The sequence below is a fragment of the Cariama cristata genome, unplaced genomic scaffold (assembly GCF_000690535.1).
Source record: "Cariama cristata isolate BGI_N322 unplaced genomic scaffold, ASM69053v1 scaffold21639, whole genome shotgun sequence".
NCBI lineage: Eukaryota > Metazoa > Chordata > Aves > Cariamiformes > Cariamidae > Cariama > Cariama cristata.
Window position 1 is genome coordinate 12130 of NW_009636606.1, and position 18521 is coordinate 30650.

The 18521-nt window shown below is 36.6% G+C and overlaps 1 protein-coding gene across 1 annotated transcript in view; it reads right to left on the reverse strand.

The window, feature by feature from the left end:
* MCCC1 (methylcrotonoyl-CoA carboxylase 1 (alpha)) overlaps positions 1-17260 on the reverse strand; it is a gene marked incomplete at its 5' end in the record, with an annotated part of 19997 nt that extends 2737 nt beyond the window's left edge. Inside the window, 15 exons of the mRNA XM_009707981.1 lie at positions 372-479; positions 2561-2698; positions 4968-5017; positions 5556-5642; positions 6904-7120; positions 8468-8577; positions 9075-9258; positions 11547-11674; positions 12517-12598; positions 12922-13033; positions 14190-14311; positions 15132-15279; positions 16286-16407; positions 16574-16669; positions 17121-17260. Of these exons, the coding sequence (XP_009706283.1) occupies positions 372-479; positions 2561-2698; positions 4968-5017; positions 5556-5642; positions 6904-7120; positions 8468-8577; positions 9075-9258; positions 11547-11674; positions 12517-12598; positions 12922-13033; positions 14190-14311; positions 15132-15279; positions 16286-16407; positions 16574-16669; positions 17121-17260 (1844 nt within the window). The remainder of the gene's footprint in view (positions 1-371; positions 480-2560; positions 2699-4967; positions 5018-5555; positions 5643-6903; positions 7121-8467; positions 8578-9074; positions 9259-11546; positions 11675-12516; positions 12599-12921; positions 13034-14189; positions 14312-15131; positions 15280-16285; positions 16408-16573; positions 16670-17120) is intronic.
* Positions 17261-18521: the final 1261 nt, after the last annotated feature.

Sequence of the window (18521 nt, forward strand, 5' to 3'; positions counted from 1 at the left end):
TGAATATTTCTTTTTTTGCAAGTGCATCTAGCATCTCGCTCTTTTGGTTAGATGAAATGGATCATACAGCCTATAATACTTCAGGGAACGTTGACTTAAAAAGTCATTAAGATGAAGAAAAAATTATTTAAGCAGTCGGATTACTTAAATATTCAGATCTTCCAGAGCTGCAGAAAAAGAAGACTAGAAGCCTGAAAAACTCTTGGGTGGCTGCTGAAAACTCAGAATAAACAGGGCTTTTTCCAATTGGGAGAAGTCACACAGCACTGATATTTCTGGCCCAGATTCTTTCCTGGCAGTACAGGAGCAAGCACCATTTCTGGAAGAGTGAACTTGGAGAATTAATTTCCTACCTGTATTATTATAATTACCTTTTCAACTGTGCCTGTCATGGGCGCTACAGCAGCACTTTGAATCCCCACTGAACTCGCTGCAGACAAGTACTTGGGTACAGGAAGGCCAATCTGAGCACTACCTTCCTACAGAAATAAAATCAATGAGTTAACAACATAAAATAATACCACTAGTACACATGCTGACATACAGGGAAAGAACAGATCCAGCTTTAGGCAAACCAGTCAACTGTTTAGGGTGGCACGCTACTGGGGTCAGGGCAGACTGCTGACATGCTTACTACTTTGCCAATGTCCAAGTCCTTAAAAGCCACACCTGCTGCTGCTAAGGGTCAGCAAGGAAGGAACTACTCCTGTGAAAAAGGGGCTCCACATGGATCTTTGTACTAAACCCACACCTTCCCTACTCATGCAGCAACAGCACATGCGTAAAGGCTGTTTGCACAAGGGGTAGGCAGGTTGCTGCAACAAGTAAGAAAGACAATGGCATCTTCATTGCCAAGCATTGTTAATGTAAGAGTTTTACAATTTACCAAAAAATGGATTCAGTGCTAAGTTTAGTGAAAGATTCTCACCGTTATTCAAAATCCCCTAATTCCTCTCAGACTTGCTACCCAAAGTTTCCCAAAGACTCATTCTCCCCCACATCCTATGCATACCCTAAAACTTCTGTGATTTCTTCTGGATCCCCCAGCCCAGACTGGACTCTGGTACTACAGGGAAACTGAGCTTTGCCATTCCAGCGTGAGTTATTTTGTCCTCATCATTGAAGCAGCAAAGTTTTCACTGCACTCTGCTGAAAGTCTTAAGGGACTCAAAGCTAGAGGTCAATTATTGAAACTAATACATTAATAATTTACTTATTTGGATTACATTTTTATTATCATAGAATCATTTAGGTTGGAAAAGACCTTTAAGATCATCAAGTCCGACCATAAACCTAGCATGGCCAAGTCCACCACTAAACCATGTGCCTAAGCACCACATTACACATCTTTTAAATACCTCCAGGGATGGTGACTCCACCACTTCCTGGGCAGCCTGTTCCAATACTTGACAACCCTCTCGGTGAAGAAATTCTTCCTTATACCCAATCTAAACCTCCCCTGGTGCAACTTGAGGCCATTTCCTCTTGTCCTATTGCTTGTTACTTGGGAGAAGAGACTGACCCCTACCTCACTACAACCTCCTTTCAGGTCGTTGTAGAGAGCAATATGGTCTCCCCTCAGCCTCCTTTTCTCCAGGCTAAACACCCCCAGCTCCCTCAGCCGCTCTCCCTCAGACTTGTGCTCCAGACCCTTCACCACCTTCATTGCCCTTCTCTGGACTCGCTCCAGCACCTCAAGGTCTTTCTTGTAGTGAAGGGCCCAAAACTGAACACAGCACTCAAAGTGCAGCCTCACCAGTGCCCAGTACAGGGGGATGATCACTGCCCTGGTCCTGCTGGCCACACTATTTCTGATACAAGTCAGGATGCCATTGGCCTTCTTGGCCACCTGGGCACACTGTTGGCTCACATTCATCCAGCTGTCGACCAACGCCCCCAAGTCTTTCTCTGCTGGGCAGCTTTCCAGCCACTCTTCCCCAAGCCTGTAGCGTTGCAGTTACTGCATTACTTTAAAGCCCTGTGATCTTTTCAACTGCAAATAAAAAATCACCAGCCTAATAATGCAAATTAGGGTACCTCTTCCGTCAAAGCCATTATTCATGCAATACAGATAATGCCATGGTAACTCATAATTCCAGTTTTTTAATATTAGCTGAAGTTACCCTTCCTCAGACCAGTATCAATTGTTTTCTTATCATTTAATTTTTAAAATGCAACTGAAATAAAAATAACACTTACAAGCACTTTCAAATAATTGTCAGTTTGAAGTACTTGCTATTGTTCTATGACAAATTTAGATACTTGACCATTTTAACATTTTGTGTTCCTCACTCCCAAACCATCATTTGTAACTCTGAATCACTCAATTGTATTTTCTCTTTCTAATCTTTCTAGAAGTAATTCATTTTCTCACTCACTGACCATAAGCAACTAACTTCTAATTATAGCTACAAATCCAACAAGTATGGAAACATTATGGGCCAACATAAGAACTTGAAATTACGATTCTCTTTCACATTCTCTTGCCATATATATTGTTTATTTACATGGACAAAACTCTGAAATTTTATAGTTGTGATAATAAAGAAAGGAACTTTACCGGAAAGAAGAGATAAATGGTGTTGTCCAAAATGACCAATTTGGACTTACACACTGTTCCATTTACTGAAGACCTCAAGTAAATTGAATCACCTTCACTGAAGATCTCCCCAGAAATCAGGAATATTTTATCTTGAATCTGAAAGTTAAATGCTTTTATAAGGACAAAGACTAACCCTTCATGAACAATAAGCTAAAAAAATAGTATTTGTAGCATACACTCATAACTTATGATTCTTCATAGATAATTCTGGAATTAAAAAAAAATAAATCTTTTTAAATCTTAGGTATCCTTTATTTTTCAGTTTACAGACTGTATTCTATACTCAATGCAATCAGCTGAGAATATTAGCTAATATACTCTCCCAGGATGATTTTTATCATAAACTACACAATAGCACTCAGCAAAATGATAAGGTATACTATTTATCAGGGAAAATAAAATCAGAATATTCAGTTCAGTGATGCTACTAGAAACCAATATTTTTTAATTTGTCCTAGCATCTTGACCTTCTTCAAACTGAAAAATCCATACTATTCAGCTGACATAACATTCCACAATGCTTTTCAAAAGACAGGAAACTTCCTCAGTCTTGGAAGCTTATAGTATGAAAACTACAATATACTCAGTAAACCTACAAAGGAGTAGAGGAGATTGGTAATAGAAGCAACAATTGGACACCAAAACTGTAAAAGAAAGATCAAATAGAAAGGTCATGTATTTGTTGGTAACCCTTTCATCTACATCAATCGAAACTGCACCTCTGCCACAACTTCAGAATACAAAGACAGAATACAAAGAATATGAACATAAGTGCATTACATTTAACTGGTATTTTTAGTTCTAAGTCTAACATCACCGAGCAAAGAATCAGAAACTTGTTGGTCTGTCAGGATGTTATGAGTAGAGGTAGAATTCAGCCTTCGTTTATATAGTCACGTACTATTTTTCCACTGAATGAAGACCTTGTAACATGCATTATATATGTTGATCTGATACCAATCCGTGAGAAAATAAATTGTTTGCTTGATCAGATTCCTGAGCAGGGGTGCAAATTAAGGCAGGCAACACCCTGGGCAGCACTGTGAGTGCTTGCCAGTTCCATGGTCCAGCAACCTGCTCTGGTTGATTGGCCTCAGGACAGGTTTTGTAGCACTCCAGAGGCATTGTCCTCATAATCAGCTCCCGATTCTGTTTCTCCATCCCTTATTCTCCAGCTTCTTTCTATTTCCATCTCAACCCCTATTCTTACTTCTTCCCTGGGAGTCTACATTCTCCTTAGTTACAACTCCCCTCCCCAAAAGGCCCCACTCTACACTCCTTCCAGCCTTTTTATTTTTTGCTGACGTTACTTCTATGAGATAAGCCTGAAGTGTAAAAGCTCTCCTGCATTACATATGTAATCAATACACTCAAAATAACCTGGGTATTACTTGAGAGATGTGGCTTATCTCAATATTCGTACCAGTAGAAATAAGGGTTTGAGTTATGCAATATGTGGTTATACACAGGAAAGCACAGTAATTTTCTCACTATTTTTCTAATATGCTCATCTCTATACAGTCTAAGCAGTTAATAAGTACTGACTTACTCTCATAATTCCCCTTTTTTGAATATTGGAAACAAGAAGCTGAACTATAGAGAGACTGCATTCTCGCATATGCAATCGTTCTGGGGGCCAAATTTGAGAGACTCCAGGCGGTGCAAGAAGGATATTCAACACTCCACAAAACACAACGCCCATAAGCCACACAACTGGAGACTATCACACATGTACATACAAAAATATCCATGTTTAAAGCATCGTGAGTTGTATCCTATAAGATATCTATAGTGTAGACAGAGAAAGAAGCCAATTCTATGTGGCCTCATTCAATTATTTAACCAGAAGATTTACTGCTCTCATCATTCCTCATCTCATTTAGTAATCACTTTCCAATTTCTATCTTCAAAATAAAAAAAAGTGTTATCTTACAGATAATGCTCTAGAAAGCTTTTATTTATCCCACAGGAGATCCATCTCATGCACAGAATAAAGCAGGAGTCCTGTGGAAAAAAAGTCTTTTTAAATGCAGATTTAAATCTAACCCTCCAATGTTTTAGAAAGACAAATTTAAGGAAGAGGAAAATAAAGAGTTAAGATCTTTAAATACCGAAAAAACCAAATGCTTTTCTTAGCCTTATTTTCAGAAGCATTTTAGTAGCTTTTCTGTGCCAATCCAGCATCTAGCAAAGATAATTTCAGGCCAAAATAATCGTCTACAGCAACGGCTGCAAGCAAACCAAAAATAGAACCCTGTATCAGTAATTACCAAGCAACTTCAGTAACATTTAATACCATGGGAAGACTACGAGAAACTGATTCTTCTTTTATCTTATGAAATAGCCAGAAAAATTAGACTTATACCTGCATGTTGTATGACCCATCTTGATTGTAACTTACAGCAACATCCACCACTGTTCAATAAAACAAAATATGTTTATGTGAGTAGATTTAATTATAGGATCTAGAGAATAATGACATATAAACAATATTTAGTCTGTCTTTCTTGATAAAAAAGAGACCTACCAATACTAAGAAAAGAACAAGTATTTTCAGATCAGCGTAGCAGACACTGCAGATTTCATACTGATTCTAGACAATTTGTTTTTCAAAGATGAACACCTGAAGTTATGCTCTGAAATCTATATTAAGTTATCTGGACAGAAAACAGGTTTTTGATGGGAAAAAGTGCTGAGCACTTTCACATTGAAGTGAAGTTAAAAAAAAGTCAATGGCACTAAGCTCTTAAAAATCTCAACCTTATTAATTTAAATGGTGAACATTAGTAGTGCCATTTGAATTTGATTTACATATCCTCAAGATCTAACAGTGTGGATTAAGCATGCAATTCTGTGAATTCCTAGCTTAAATTGCATAAACTCATACTGCTTCTACTTGCTGTTTCTTAGCCTGAATTTTCAAGCACCTGTTAAAACAATTTTATCCACTTACTGTTTTCCCCATCCAGCAGAGACAGTTTTCTAGTATAACGTATATTTATTCTTCTACCAGTGCTGGATGCAAATGGTGAGAATTTATCTAAAACACAAAATATACACATACATTACTTTTATTCTGCTTTGGCAAAACACAATACTTAGAACTTACACCATAAAATCACTGTCCTACTATTACTAATATCATACTCATATATTTATATTGCCCACAAAAGATTGGGGAAGCACTGTAATAGATAGTGACAATCCCTCACTCAAGCTTCAACACTGAATAAATTGATGCTGTGTAACCTACAGAACAACATGACACTAATGGCAGCACTTAATAAGGAGGAGTATATTGATTCTTCTCCATGAACATATCCTTGAACAGGACAAGAAAGTATGGGAATTCAACTGCCACATAGCAGATTCAGATTAACCTTTAGGGTTTAGAGCGCTGGAACAGGCTGCCCAGAGAGGCTGTGGAGTCTCCTTCTCTGGAGATATTCAAAACCCCTCTGGACGCGTTCCTGTGCAACTTGCTGTAGGTGAACCTGATCTCCAGAGGTCCCTTCCAACCCTGATGATTCTGTGAAGGCTCCAACTGTAAGAGTAGTCAAAGATGGCAGCAAATTGGCTGGGAAGACTAAAAGGTTTTCTATTATTTGGTGGTTTTGAGAATGAATCAGATATACAGCTATCAGATATTGCCTGATGAGTTCTTCATCTCCTGAAGCAAGGGAATAGTGTATGGGAATCTGTCCAATCCCACTCTCTTACGTTTCCAGGACTGTTAAAGTGGAGGAAGAAAGAAAATTAACGAGGTTGTTGGCAGCATATATTAGATTTATATGAAGTTTTTGTTAACAGCAATCACATGCCCCGCTGGCATAGCCATTAACGGGGTCAGAACCGAGGAATGTTCAACTCCTGGAGTCCTGTTCATTCCATTAAACCCTACTGCCTCTACCAATCCTAGCAGAGTCAGTTTTATCTCTGAAGACCTTGGGCCAACTCTAGCAATAATAGTGACAGATACTGTCTGTTTATGCTTGCAAAGAGCAAAGAGTACACAGTGACACTGTTTATGAATCCCAAGGTCTTTCAGATAGTGCCTATCTGAAATGCTGTGAGAATCAGTCTGTACATTACAGTGGTGATATATTCAATATCTGACCCTTAACAAAAGTTATAGTCTGCTCTGTGTGTAAATATCTGACAGATGCCAGAATGCAGAACCCTCAGCAGGCACAAAGTAAGGCAAAAAGGGAGCACCCAAATTAAATAACTGCACATGAGCTCACGGCAGTGTCTCATCCAGTCACAAGTAAAAAACAAAACAAAAGAAGAATGATCCTTACCATCTGACTGATCTCTAAAAGCATCTGATAGCATTTTCTCTTTCAGTATGAGTCCTAGAGCTGCCTGACACATAACTTCATGTGGGGTTGCCTTTTTGGTTGGAAATAGTTCATCATGGTGTTGACGAATAAAATTAGTGTGCACATTTCCAGCCTCAAACTGTGGGTGTCCTGACAGGCTCAGTAAGAAATCAATATTAGTGCTTAATCCTACAATCTGTAAAGACAAAGCAGCATATTGCCAAATTGAAAGGAAATTATGAATGAATATATGGTTTTCTGCTCAACTTATACATAGATGATATCTTTCTTCAGACAGCACCATCAAAACACACAGTTTATCAATAAAATGTAATTAATTCAACTGGTCTGCTTTATTACCAGTGAAACCATTGCTTTCAAAAAGAAGAAAAAAAAAAACACAAAAAACCCGCAAGAGTAGCTTTCTCAAAAGCACTGTTTTCAAAACACTACCTTTGTCCATTGTGAAGTCAAAGAAAGTTTCCCAGCAATAGGAGTGGGAGGTAATTTAGGAAAAAAAACCCTACTGTTTTAAATACTCAAAGTATGATTTTTTTAAAAGAATATTCCTAATATTAAAAGTGCCTCTTATTAAAAATGAGTTACAATAGTTTCAGATAGTCCATATTTGATCTTTTAATAGTAACAAATGGGAGCAGTGGCTTTTACAAATTTACTAGATATTATCCATTTCCTGTACTGTAAAATACCTAAGTTAACAACATGAAAATAGAAATAATTATTTTAGGGAAATCAGTGAAACTGGTAACTATATTGTGCTGTCAATATTTATTGACAGAACTACTAAGGAAATTCTGAAAAAAAACCAAGGGAATTCTTTTATCTCTTTCACTTGCAGTAATCTTCTTTTTTAGCTAAAACAATAATGGGCCAAGCAACTTCTGTACTTCAATCATGTTTATGTTGATGATTTAGAAGTGTAAATTAATTTTGTATAAATAATATTGAGTTTCATCTGAAATCAAACCTTCTGAATTCCACTTTTGAAAATAGATACAATACCTGTAGTTTTTATAGGGGAAAAAGGGACCACTTCTTAAAAACACCTGACAGCATGAAAAACTTTCTGTATTTCTTTACCACATGTATAGTCTAAAAATTTAACTGTTTTTACCAACTAGAAATTACAAGCAAACATCATCTGACACAAATTCCACCTAGAAATTCCTTTATGTTTGAGAAAGCTCACACTACAATTGAAAATGTTGCTGTTTAGTCTTACTCCTACAAAGTCCCGGCTGCATCATCCAACTGAAGACACACATAGATTTTTCTTATGTTTGTGGTAAAACTGGACTTCACACTTATCTCTACTCACTCCACCAAGGAAAACAGTTTGCAAATTAGGAAAAAATACAGCTCCTGAAAATAAGTAATGAAATCTGAAATGGTAGTAGCAATGTAGGCTCCCTCTTAGAAACCACTTTTGTTTTAATGTAGTATTTTATCCATGTTCTGTTACCTCAAGATGTTCACAAAGTTAGCTCAAGATCTGAAATCATACTGGGTTCCTTATACTTACATTATATTGATGCAAACTGTATCGCAACTTTCTCAGTGCTGCTTGACGATCCTCAGCCCAAACAACTAGCTTTGCAATCATTGGATCATAATAAACGGAAACCTCATCACCTAAAATATATTAAAAAAATGCTGTAACACTAAATCAAGTATTTCTGAAAGTTGGTAATGCATAGTACTGCACACCATATGGCATTAAACTCTTGACACAATTGATGGCCACATTTCTCTATGTCCTTAAAGAACACTAATCTTTAACGATGTGACTGGGCATTTCAATTTGAAGGACAACTTCAGTACAGACTTTTGTAGAGGTAACATTACTCAAATTCGGTTTTCTTTCTTGCAATCAGAATGCAGCTTGATAAATTGTGATGAGCATATAATCAGCATGATCCAATGCACAATAGTTTGGATAGAGGTAAATAAAATATTCAGTGATTGACCAAAAGTACATGGACAATCACAAGGAAGAATAATTCTGTAGAGATTTGCCTTTGTAACAACACTCTGTCAGACAAACTTATTTAGGCCAAAGAGGGAAATGCTTACAAAGAAAAGCTTTTGACGCTAAATATTTCTGATTACACCACTGCCTTCAGTTTTACCTTGTCTGACTCCTGTTTCTATCCTGGTGAAACTATCAGGTGGTGGGGTGGATAAGTGCAACAATGGCCCAGCCCCCGGCATAAAGTTATTATTAGGGTCTTCCGCATATATTCTAGCTTCAAATGCATGGCCCTGGAGCAGAATCTCCTCCTGCATTAGGGGAATCTTCTCTCCTGCTGCAACCTGAAAACAATAGGTTTTTTGTTTAATGCAAGATCAATATTGTGGAGTGCCAATGCATGAAATATTAAATATCTTTCTTCTAAACATGAACAACTAGAAAGCACATTAGAAAAAGCACAAGGAGAAAAAAGTGGTAGGTCATAAAAGGCTAATTCTGAAGCTACTCCTTCCCACCCTACCAGTCAAAGGGTTTTGAACCATTATTGTGTAAACTGACCTCCTATTTCACACAGCTAAAACATAATGAAAAACAGTCTAATTTTTTTCTACTGGTTATGTCAAAAATATAACTAAATGTTTAAGTTAAAGCCTAATCAACTAAGACAAGATTTTGTTAGACAAAAATTGCTCCAAAAGCAGATGATAAAATGGATTACTGGCAGCCAGCACTACTGGCATATGCTGTTGATTCTTCTGTATACTGTGGGACCTTGCACATTTAAGGGAATGTTTCTCTAAGGGGATTTCTAACTATTCAAGAATTTCTAATGATGAAAGAAACATCATTTTATTACTCAAAGGAATTCACATTACAAATACAGGAATACCAAAACACACCAGCAACACACCAGTTTGAGACTGAAAAAACAGGGCTTTTAGGGACAAAATAGTAACAAGCAGCCTGATGCCGTTAAGCACAGGGGAGACCCTTTACCAGGAAGTCACACAATTTCCATCTACATGGGAAAACACAAGTTCCTAAAAAAATTTGTAGCAACATTTCCTTTTCTTTTGAAGTGTCAGGGGTTTTCCATACTCTGCCTTCTGCCAGCAAAGACAGCAGAATATAACTTAGTCTTCAAAGACAGATCAGTACTATACAGATCCACAAACACAATCTCTCCAAGAACTGACAGACATTTTTATCTATTGGCTCACTAAGCCACATGCCAAGACCACTGAACCTTTCCACCTTATCTCTTTTTCTTCCAGTATTGTTTGATCCCTGCTCCAACTCAGCACTCAATGCTCAATTTCCATCCCCAGATCAGGAAGCCAAAAGTTCCTCCTTGCATCAGCTTTTGTGTGCTGGTTTTGGCTATAATTGAGTTAAATTTCTTCATAGTAGGTAGCATGGGGCTATGTTTTGGATTTGTGCTGAAAACACTGTTGATAACACAGGGATGTTTTAGTTACTGCTGAGCAGGGCTTACCCAGAGTCAAGGCCTTTTCTGCTCCTCACCCCACCAGCGAGTAGGCTTGGGGGGCACAAGAAGCTGAGAGGGGACACAGCTGGGACAGCTGACCCCGGCTGATCAAAGGTATATTCCATACCATATGATGTCATGCTCAGCATGTAAAGCTGGGGGAAGAAGGAGGAAGGGCATAATGTTCAGAGTGACGGCGTTTGTCTTCCCAAGTAACTGTTACATGTGATGGAGCCCTGCTTTCCTGGGGATGGCTGAACACCTGCCTGCCTATGGGAAGTGGTGAATGAATTCCTTGTTTTGCTTTGCTTGCACAGGTGACTTTTGCGTTACCTATTAAACCATCTTTATCTCAACCCACAAGTTTTCTCACTTTTACTCTTCCAATTCTCTTCCCCGTCCCACAAGGAGGGATTGAGCAAGCAGCTGTGTGGGGCTTAGTTGCTGGCTGGGGTTAAACCACAACAATTTGCCATTCTAGTTTTTTTTCTGGTTACACTAAACACTCCCCCATCCTATCTACTTGAGCTCAACATGTGCTGCTGTCCTCACTTTTGGATTCATCTAACCAGAATTGTTTTTCATTTCCAGTTCCCTAAGGACCAAAACTTCCTGTTATCATTTGAACATGTGAATAATCTCTCTGCAAATTGGGTGTGTGAGGAAATAGCCCATTTCCAGATCCCACAAATATACATTTATTTTAGAATGTGACTATACTGGTATAACACCAGTTTTTGTGAAGATTTTTCCTCCTACAGCCTGATCCAAGAATTACTTTCGGGAGAGTGAGAAATTTGAACTAGAGTTTTAAAAAATTTTCAGCATAGCAAGGGAAAGATCAGGACCCTACTCCTCCCCACTTTCCACATTCTCTACAACCTCTCTAAATATGCTTTAAAAAATGTTTTTCCTCTACACAACTGAAAGAGAACTTTGTTGGAATTCAGAGCATCTACACAATGTTCTACAATCAAATACAGTAATACAAGATATTCCTTCAGAGCAAAGAAAACTCTACCCTATTAGCTGAATAGGAGATGAGGATCTGAAAACCTATCTGTGTCTCATAGGCAATATCAAAGAGCACTATACACCAGACAAGAGGAACTCTACATGTAAAAATCAATTAACTCTTACCCTAAGCTGCCATTCCACCAAGTCTGTTCCGGTGATCATCTCTGTAACTGGGTGCTCTACTTGCAGTCTGGTATTCATTTCCATGAAGTAAAAATTATGTTGGGAGTCCATAATAAATTCCACTGTTCCTGAAGTATTTAATAAAAGGGCATTTAATCAAAACAAGACTTTTTCAAAATGGACACGTAAGACACTTAATTCACTTATGCTAGGACAAGACTATTATTTCCTAAATCAGATACACTGAATTTCATTAAATTCTATACAAATTATCTTAAAGGGTCACACAATTGAGGTCTGAAAATAGAAGGGTTGTTTCCTTGCACATTTACATATCCTGTACTGTTTAGTAGCCATTCTCTTCTACAGTAAGAGCTGCATTTCATTAGAATTGTATTTCGTTAGAGCTGTAAAAAGTGCATCAAGACTCTTTGAAGTATTATGTATATGTATAGGATGTGTAATTATTTTTTAAAAGTAAGTATCCAAAGAAAGCAGTGAGAAAAGAAAGTCACAAATAATTTTAGCAGGTTATTTTTCATCTGGGAAATAGTGTGGACTTTACAGACAGTGAGTTGTGTTTTTCTTTTAAAAGCTTCACTCTTTGTTTCAATATAAAGTATTATTCTTTGTATGCTGAAAGAGAAATTATTTTTCCCCGTGCTCTGCTCAAACTTACTAACATTCAAAATGCTCACTTTCCAACAACAATCTAGTTGATTGAAGTATCTGCTCTGAAATTTTTTCTTTCTAATCTTCAGCTGCCACTGGTCTTGACCTCAGACCAGCTATGCCAATTTAAATTTGTAATTACGTCAGAATTAATGATCTGATTACTTGCTTAAACCTCAAAAAAATTGGGGGATGTGTGTCATACTCTAAAACAATCAGATGCCATTAACCTTGAGGCTTAAAATTCTTATTCAGTTAAAAGCATACCTCTGGAGCAGCCATACCTCCACAGACCTACCTGCTCCCACATAATTCACTGCTTTAGCTGCTTTGACTGCAGCTTCTCCAAGTCTCTTTCGAACTTCAGGATTAATTCCTGGCTGTAAATAATAGTAATACAAAAGATTATAAATTCATGCGAATTTTGGTAATATTAAACCTACTACGCACGAGTATTTTGCAGTATTTAGCAACTGTAGTGAAATCCTTACCAATGTTATACTTGAAATCTACATAATTTTTCTCTGAGAATCATTTTCCTAAAGAAAGTAATTTTTTCAGTTAGGACATTTTCTAGAGCAAAATTAGAACAGGTACTGAGAATTACAAATTAATTACGACCCACTAAATAAATCTGATAGGGGTTAGCAATTACTTCAAAAATATATCAGTTCATAAAAAAATATAAGAACTTTCTGCTCACCCCTGGTGCCTCTTCAATGATCTTCTGATGTCTCCTTTGCACACTGCAGTCTCTTTCAAACAAATACACTGCATTGCCATGCTGGTCACCAAATACTTGGACTTCAACATGCCTGTTCCATAATAATAAATGTTTCAACATATTTCAGTAAAGCTCCAATCCTGCAATTGACTTCACCCAAACAGACTTTGAACTTGTATGCAGTCCTGTACACTTCAGTAGGACTTCTTATAGGTTTAAGTGTCTGCCCTCAAATAGCCAAAAATGTAGACACGAGGCTGCTATTATGCAGGATTTCAACTGTTTTACATTTCCTCAATCTCCTAAATGAAACAGGATTCTAAATGCCAGCTACTGCAGTGAAACCTCATAGGTTGTAGGCTAAACAAGATACATATCTAAAGGCTGCTATCTCTTTCTTCGTCATCATAATAAAAGTAAAACCACTTCACTATTATTTGCTAATGATGATTTCCCTCATAAATTTATTGTGTAGCAATTCACAAGAGGGAGCAGCCCTGGCTCAGGAATAACATTGTTTATTTCAACACACCATTTCAGAAGACAACTATAAGGTGGCAGAACTTCGTTCTATCTATAAAACTAACAAAAATCTGTCATCATTCTGATAATCCTCTGACGCTGGGAAAAGAAATTCCCCCGCAATTTAATGAGATTTTTCTCATGCCCATCTGACAGCATAAGCAGGCCCACAGTTTCTTTAGAATAAATGCTTTCTTTATAGTCATGCTTCAAGAAAAACAGATGTAAAGTACCAGACTATCAAACAGACCTCTGTGAGAAGTTCTTTATAAAAAACCAAATTAGCTCCGTTTCACAGGTCAGGCATAAGCTAAAGACTATCACTTCTGTTTTAAATATCAAAATAGAGAAAGATTAAATAACTAGTTTAGTACACCTGAGGGCAGCAGAAACACCATGACAGCTTGACTCAGGTCTGCAGTTTAAATATTATAAAGTGATTCTAGATGTAAATCAAGCTTAGAAAGCTCAACTCAAGGAGGAATATCATTGTCATTAAATGTCACTGCCATGTCTCCTAAACAGTGGTATTTTAGTTCTTATCATTCAAAACAAAGTCACTACAAGACATTCAATACATTATAAACAATTTTGACTAAATTAACACCTGCCATAGTGTAAATAAAACATACAAGACCAAGTTTCATCCTATTACTAAACCAGTTATGTTTACTTAACAGTAGAATAAACATTACAGTTTTTATATTAAAACATCTCTTTTTCACCTTGGATTATCTACAAATTTCTCAATCAGCATCGCATCATCATTGAAAGACTTCTTTGCTTCTCTTCTAGCTGATTCTAGTTGGTCCAGGAACTCCTTTTCTGAGTGAGCAATTCTCATGCCCTAATATACAGAAAAAAACATTATCTAAACATCTAAAAATATGGTACACAAAAATCCTTGTTGCACACAAACAGCAAGAAACTAGCTTAACAATAACACTTTTCTCTTCTTTCTTAAACTTTAGCAAACTTGTGTATCAACTTCCAGTAAGATAATCCTACTAAACCTGAGTGAAAGCGCCATAAAACGTGTAAAAAAATAGATATTATCATTCCATTAATATGGATGAGTAAAAAATTCAATTTTATTCTTAAATATCATAGAATTTTTCTAAGTTTGGCAGAGAAAAACTGGTTTCATTACAAAACAAATATAGGTATTTTGGAAATAATTAAAATTCTCTATCATGTCATTTTTATAGAAATTAATTTCAGAGTAAACTCAGATTTAGACAGAGAATTCACCATACATTAACAAGTGTCTAGACACCAAATACTTCAATGGTATCTCTAATCACTTCTTATGCAACATTTAAAACTGTTAGCAAAAAAAGTCACAGAAGCTATCACAAAGTAACAATTTGAAGTCATCTAATTTCACACAAACAAATACATAAGACAACTTTTCTGCTTATGTGAATTACTGGAGATCCATTGAAATAAACAAAACTTTTCCAATTTATAGCAGCTACTTATCTTGTGCCAGACTGCACAACAAAAGGAAATGAAATTTCATAGTGCTAGATTGCACATTAATAATAAATTTTAATGAAAAGTAGTTTTCCAGTTTCTTTGTCTTCAGATTTCTTTTAGATAATTCAGTTACAGATACTAAGACATGATAACTTTAAACCATGTGATGAACAGTGATGTTCCTTTACCTTCCCTCCACCTCCACGAACAGCTTTAATCATTACTGGATATCCTATTCTCTTGGCATGTTCCTTTAAACACTCATCTGATTGATCTTCTCCATGATAACCTTCAACAACAGGAACGCCAGCAGCAGACATTATAGCTTTGGAAGTGCTTTGACAGAATAGTTTTATGTTTAGAATGATAATAATATGTTTTTCTTACTTTAAGCTCTAAACCTGTATATGTTCCCAATATTAACGCTCCTCACAAAAGTAGTTCCACTGACCTCCACAGGACTACTTACATAACTGGGTTACATAGGATTGCATTGTAATTAATCAAACACTTCAAGTAGGGATTTTTTTTTCTCCAAGCCCTCCACATAAAAGCGGTAGTCAGTTTCAGGCTTGCTGTTCTCTCCTATCTTTTGATCCACATTACAGAGGCCAGAACCTAACACTGTCAAATTACAACACTGTATCCTGCCAAAACTATATTTAAAGTTCTACAAAGGCAAAACTCTTTTCATGATACAGGCTGGATTCACACCACACATAAAACGCCTGAGTGTAACAACTATAACTTCAAATATGCATGCAAAACTAGCTAAATTACAGAGGTAATTTAGTCTCACATTAGGAAGTGATAAAAATTAATTATCTGAAATTAATATTAAACAGTTCATGTGTTAGTAATATCCTTATTTCCATATTCTTGATTTATACTTCACGCCCTGGAAACACTTCTTTGATTTAAGTAGCTAAGAATAAGATCCTCTGTGATGAACAAAACTTACCACCCCATTTTACATGAGCCACAATAACTCCTGATGGGGGTTATTTCTTTTCCACAGTTCTTTTGACCAATATACAAGACTCCAATCTGACTGATGAACCCTTACTTATATAACTGCAATGCCCCAATTCTGGAAAACTAGCATCAGTTAGGTATTTAATTACCAAAAGCCTAATAACTGAACAATCTTGATTGTTTCTATCTCTACAGGAATCCCATATCTATAAGCCTGGAGCTTATTCCTTCGAAGAAAGCCATAAAAATAAAAGACAACGAAAACTGACAGAATAAAACAATTATGGAGCAATTGGTCATTTGTTAACAAAAGTAGCTTTGCCAAACTGTAAATTGTATAGCCAAGTAACAAATCAGAAAGAGATACCTCTTAATACCCATATCTCTGATAGCAGATGAAGGCGGACCTATGAAGATGATTCCCTCTTGCTTGCACAACTCTGCAAACTCCGTGTTTTCTGAGAGGAAACCATAACCTGGATGAATAGCCTAAAACAGAATAATGTTACCAGCCCACTTTGATATCAGTTTAGCTTAGAAAACCCTGAAACTTCAGTAGAGTGCTGAGAAAACACAAGATGGAAACACCACGGGTAAAAATAAAGAACTAAGAAGCATGGAAGTCATGGAAGATTTAAGGTCATGATCTACTTACCTGTGCTGCTGAAACCTTGGCCACCTGCACTATTTTCTCCATGGCCAAATAACTCTGCTGTGAGGGTGCTGGACCAATGCAATACGCTTCATCTGCCTGTTACAGAGAAAATACATATAACACAGACTGTTTATTAGACAATAAAAAGCAAATTGCAAATTCAACTGAATTTCTGAGCTAATTACGTTGTTTATCAGACTGCTAGCATGCAACAGTTTAAATCACTGCCTCTCTTGCCAGTGGAGCGACTCAACTGGGTAAAACAAATTCTGACTTTCTTCCCCAAATCAGAGTCCATTCTCTAACCCTCAGTGGCTACTCCAGAGTTAGAGCACCAAACTTTAGGGTGCTTCCTGTAAAGTTGTCAGGTGGTGAGACAGAGACTAGGCAAACTTTTCACTCATTCAAGGAAAACTTGGAAGTGACTCTGCAGAGCTGCAGAGGTGAAAATCAACTGCATTAGCACCAAAATCTACTTTCACATTGAACTTATTAATGAGAAATACTGTTGTGAATGAACATTAATCAGAAAATTAATATACTTCACCATTGCTACATGCATGGAATTTCTGTCTGCTTCACTATAAACTGCTACAGACTTCACACCCATTTTTTTTGCTGTTCGCATAACTCTGCATGCAATTTCTCCTCGGTTTGCGATAAGAATCTTCCCTATGTTGCGACCTCCTGTTTAAAAGGATGAAGCACAGTAAGCAATTTTTAAAAGAAATACATCCTAAAAAATATTCCTGGAAATAAAGCAATTTTAAAATTCAGATTTCTTTCTTATAATTTATAGTGTTTATGTATGTCTTCCAATAACAAAAAAACATGTTTCATCCAAAAGCATTTCCATGCTAGTCTTGGATTTTTTTCCTTAGGATTCCCCTTATGCAGAAGTATGCTTGGTTTAAGTCTTTTTTTCCTTTTAGAATCCAAGAAATATACTCTAACCCTAAAATAACATTTAAACATAAAAGTTGATGCTTGTATTTTTACTGTGTTCTTTCTGGACCAACTAGGAGACAATTACCACCTGTCGCTCTCCAATAGAAGTGATTCACATCTCTTTGAAGAGCACTATTCCCCACTGATACGCAGTCACAAAGAAATAAGAAGGTATGAAGCTTTTTGTTGGTTGTTTTTGGTTTTTAAACAGTGACATATAAGCTTCTATTAAGCCTCATGACAGCAGTTAAAACATGATCGAAATATAAGCCCAGCACAGCCAGAGACTTCACAGGCAGAACTAAATAGTTTAAAACTAACTAATAAAATGAAAATATATCTCTGAATTCTAAAACATACCTTTTTAGACAACATGACAATAAGGTCAATTTAAAATATCTTGCTAAATATTTTTTTACCTTCCTTCATATATTGTTTAAATACCATTACATCTAAAAACGAATTCTCACAGACTGCAACATTTGTATCAGAAAAGGACTCAGAGGAAAATATCACAAAAAGAAACAGTTTTCACTAAGTTGAGTATACCTAAATATGACAGATAAAATTATTCAAAATGTTGTTAACACATTAAAGATGATTTCTGCTAGGTCAGCTACAGCATACTGTGTTCAAAAACTAAACTGATATTGAATATTTATTTAAAAATCCCTACAGCTTTTCAGCAACTAATGGACTAAAACCAACTGCAAAACCATCCACATTGCACAAGCAATTAATAGTAGCTAAAGAAGTTAAAATTCATACCTATTGTCGAGGCCCATTTTACAAATCTTTGTACTTGGTTCCATTGCCTGTTCAATTATAAACACAAAGAAGTGTTACAAAAGTATATGAAGAAGTGGCAACTGAGCTACTTTTATTTTCAGGTGAGAGGAGGACAGCACTAAAAGAGCTCTGAAGCTTTTGATACAACTATTTACACAGAACACATTGGAGTACAACACAGAAGGTTGTAAAAACAAAACTTCACCAGATC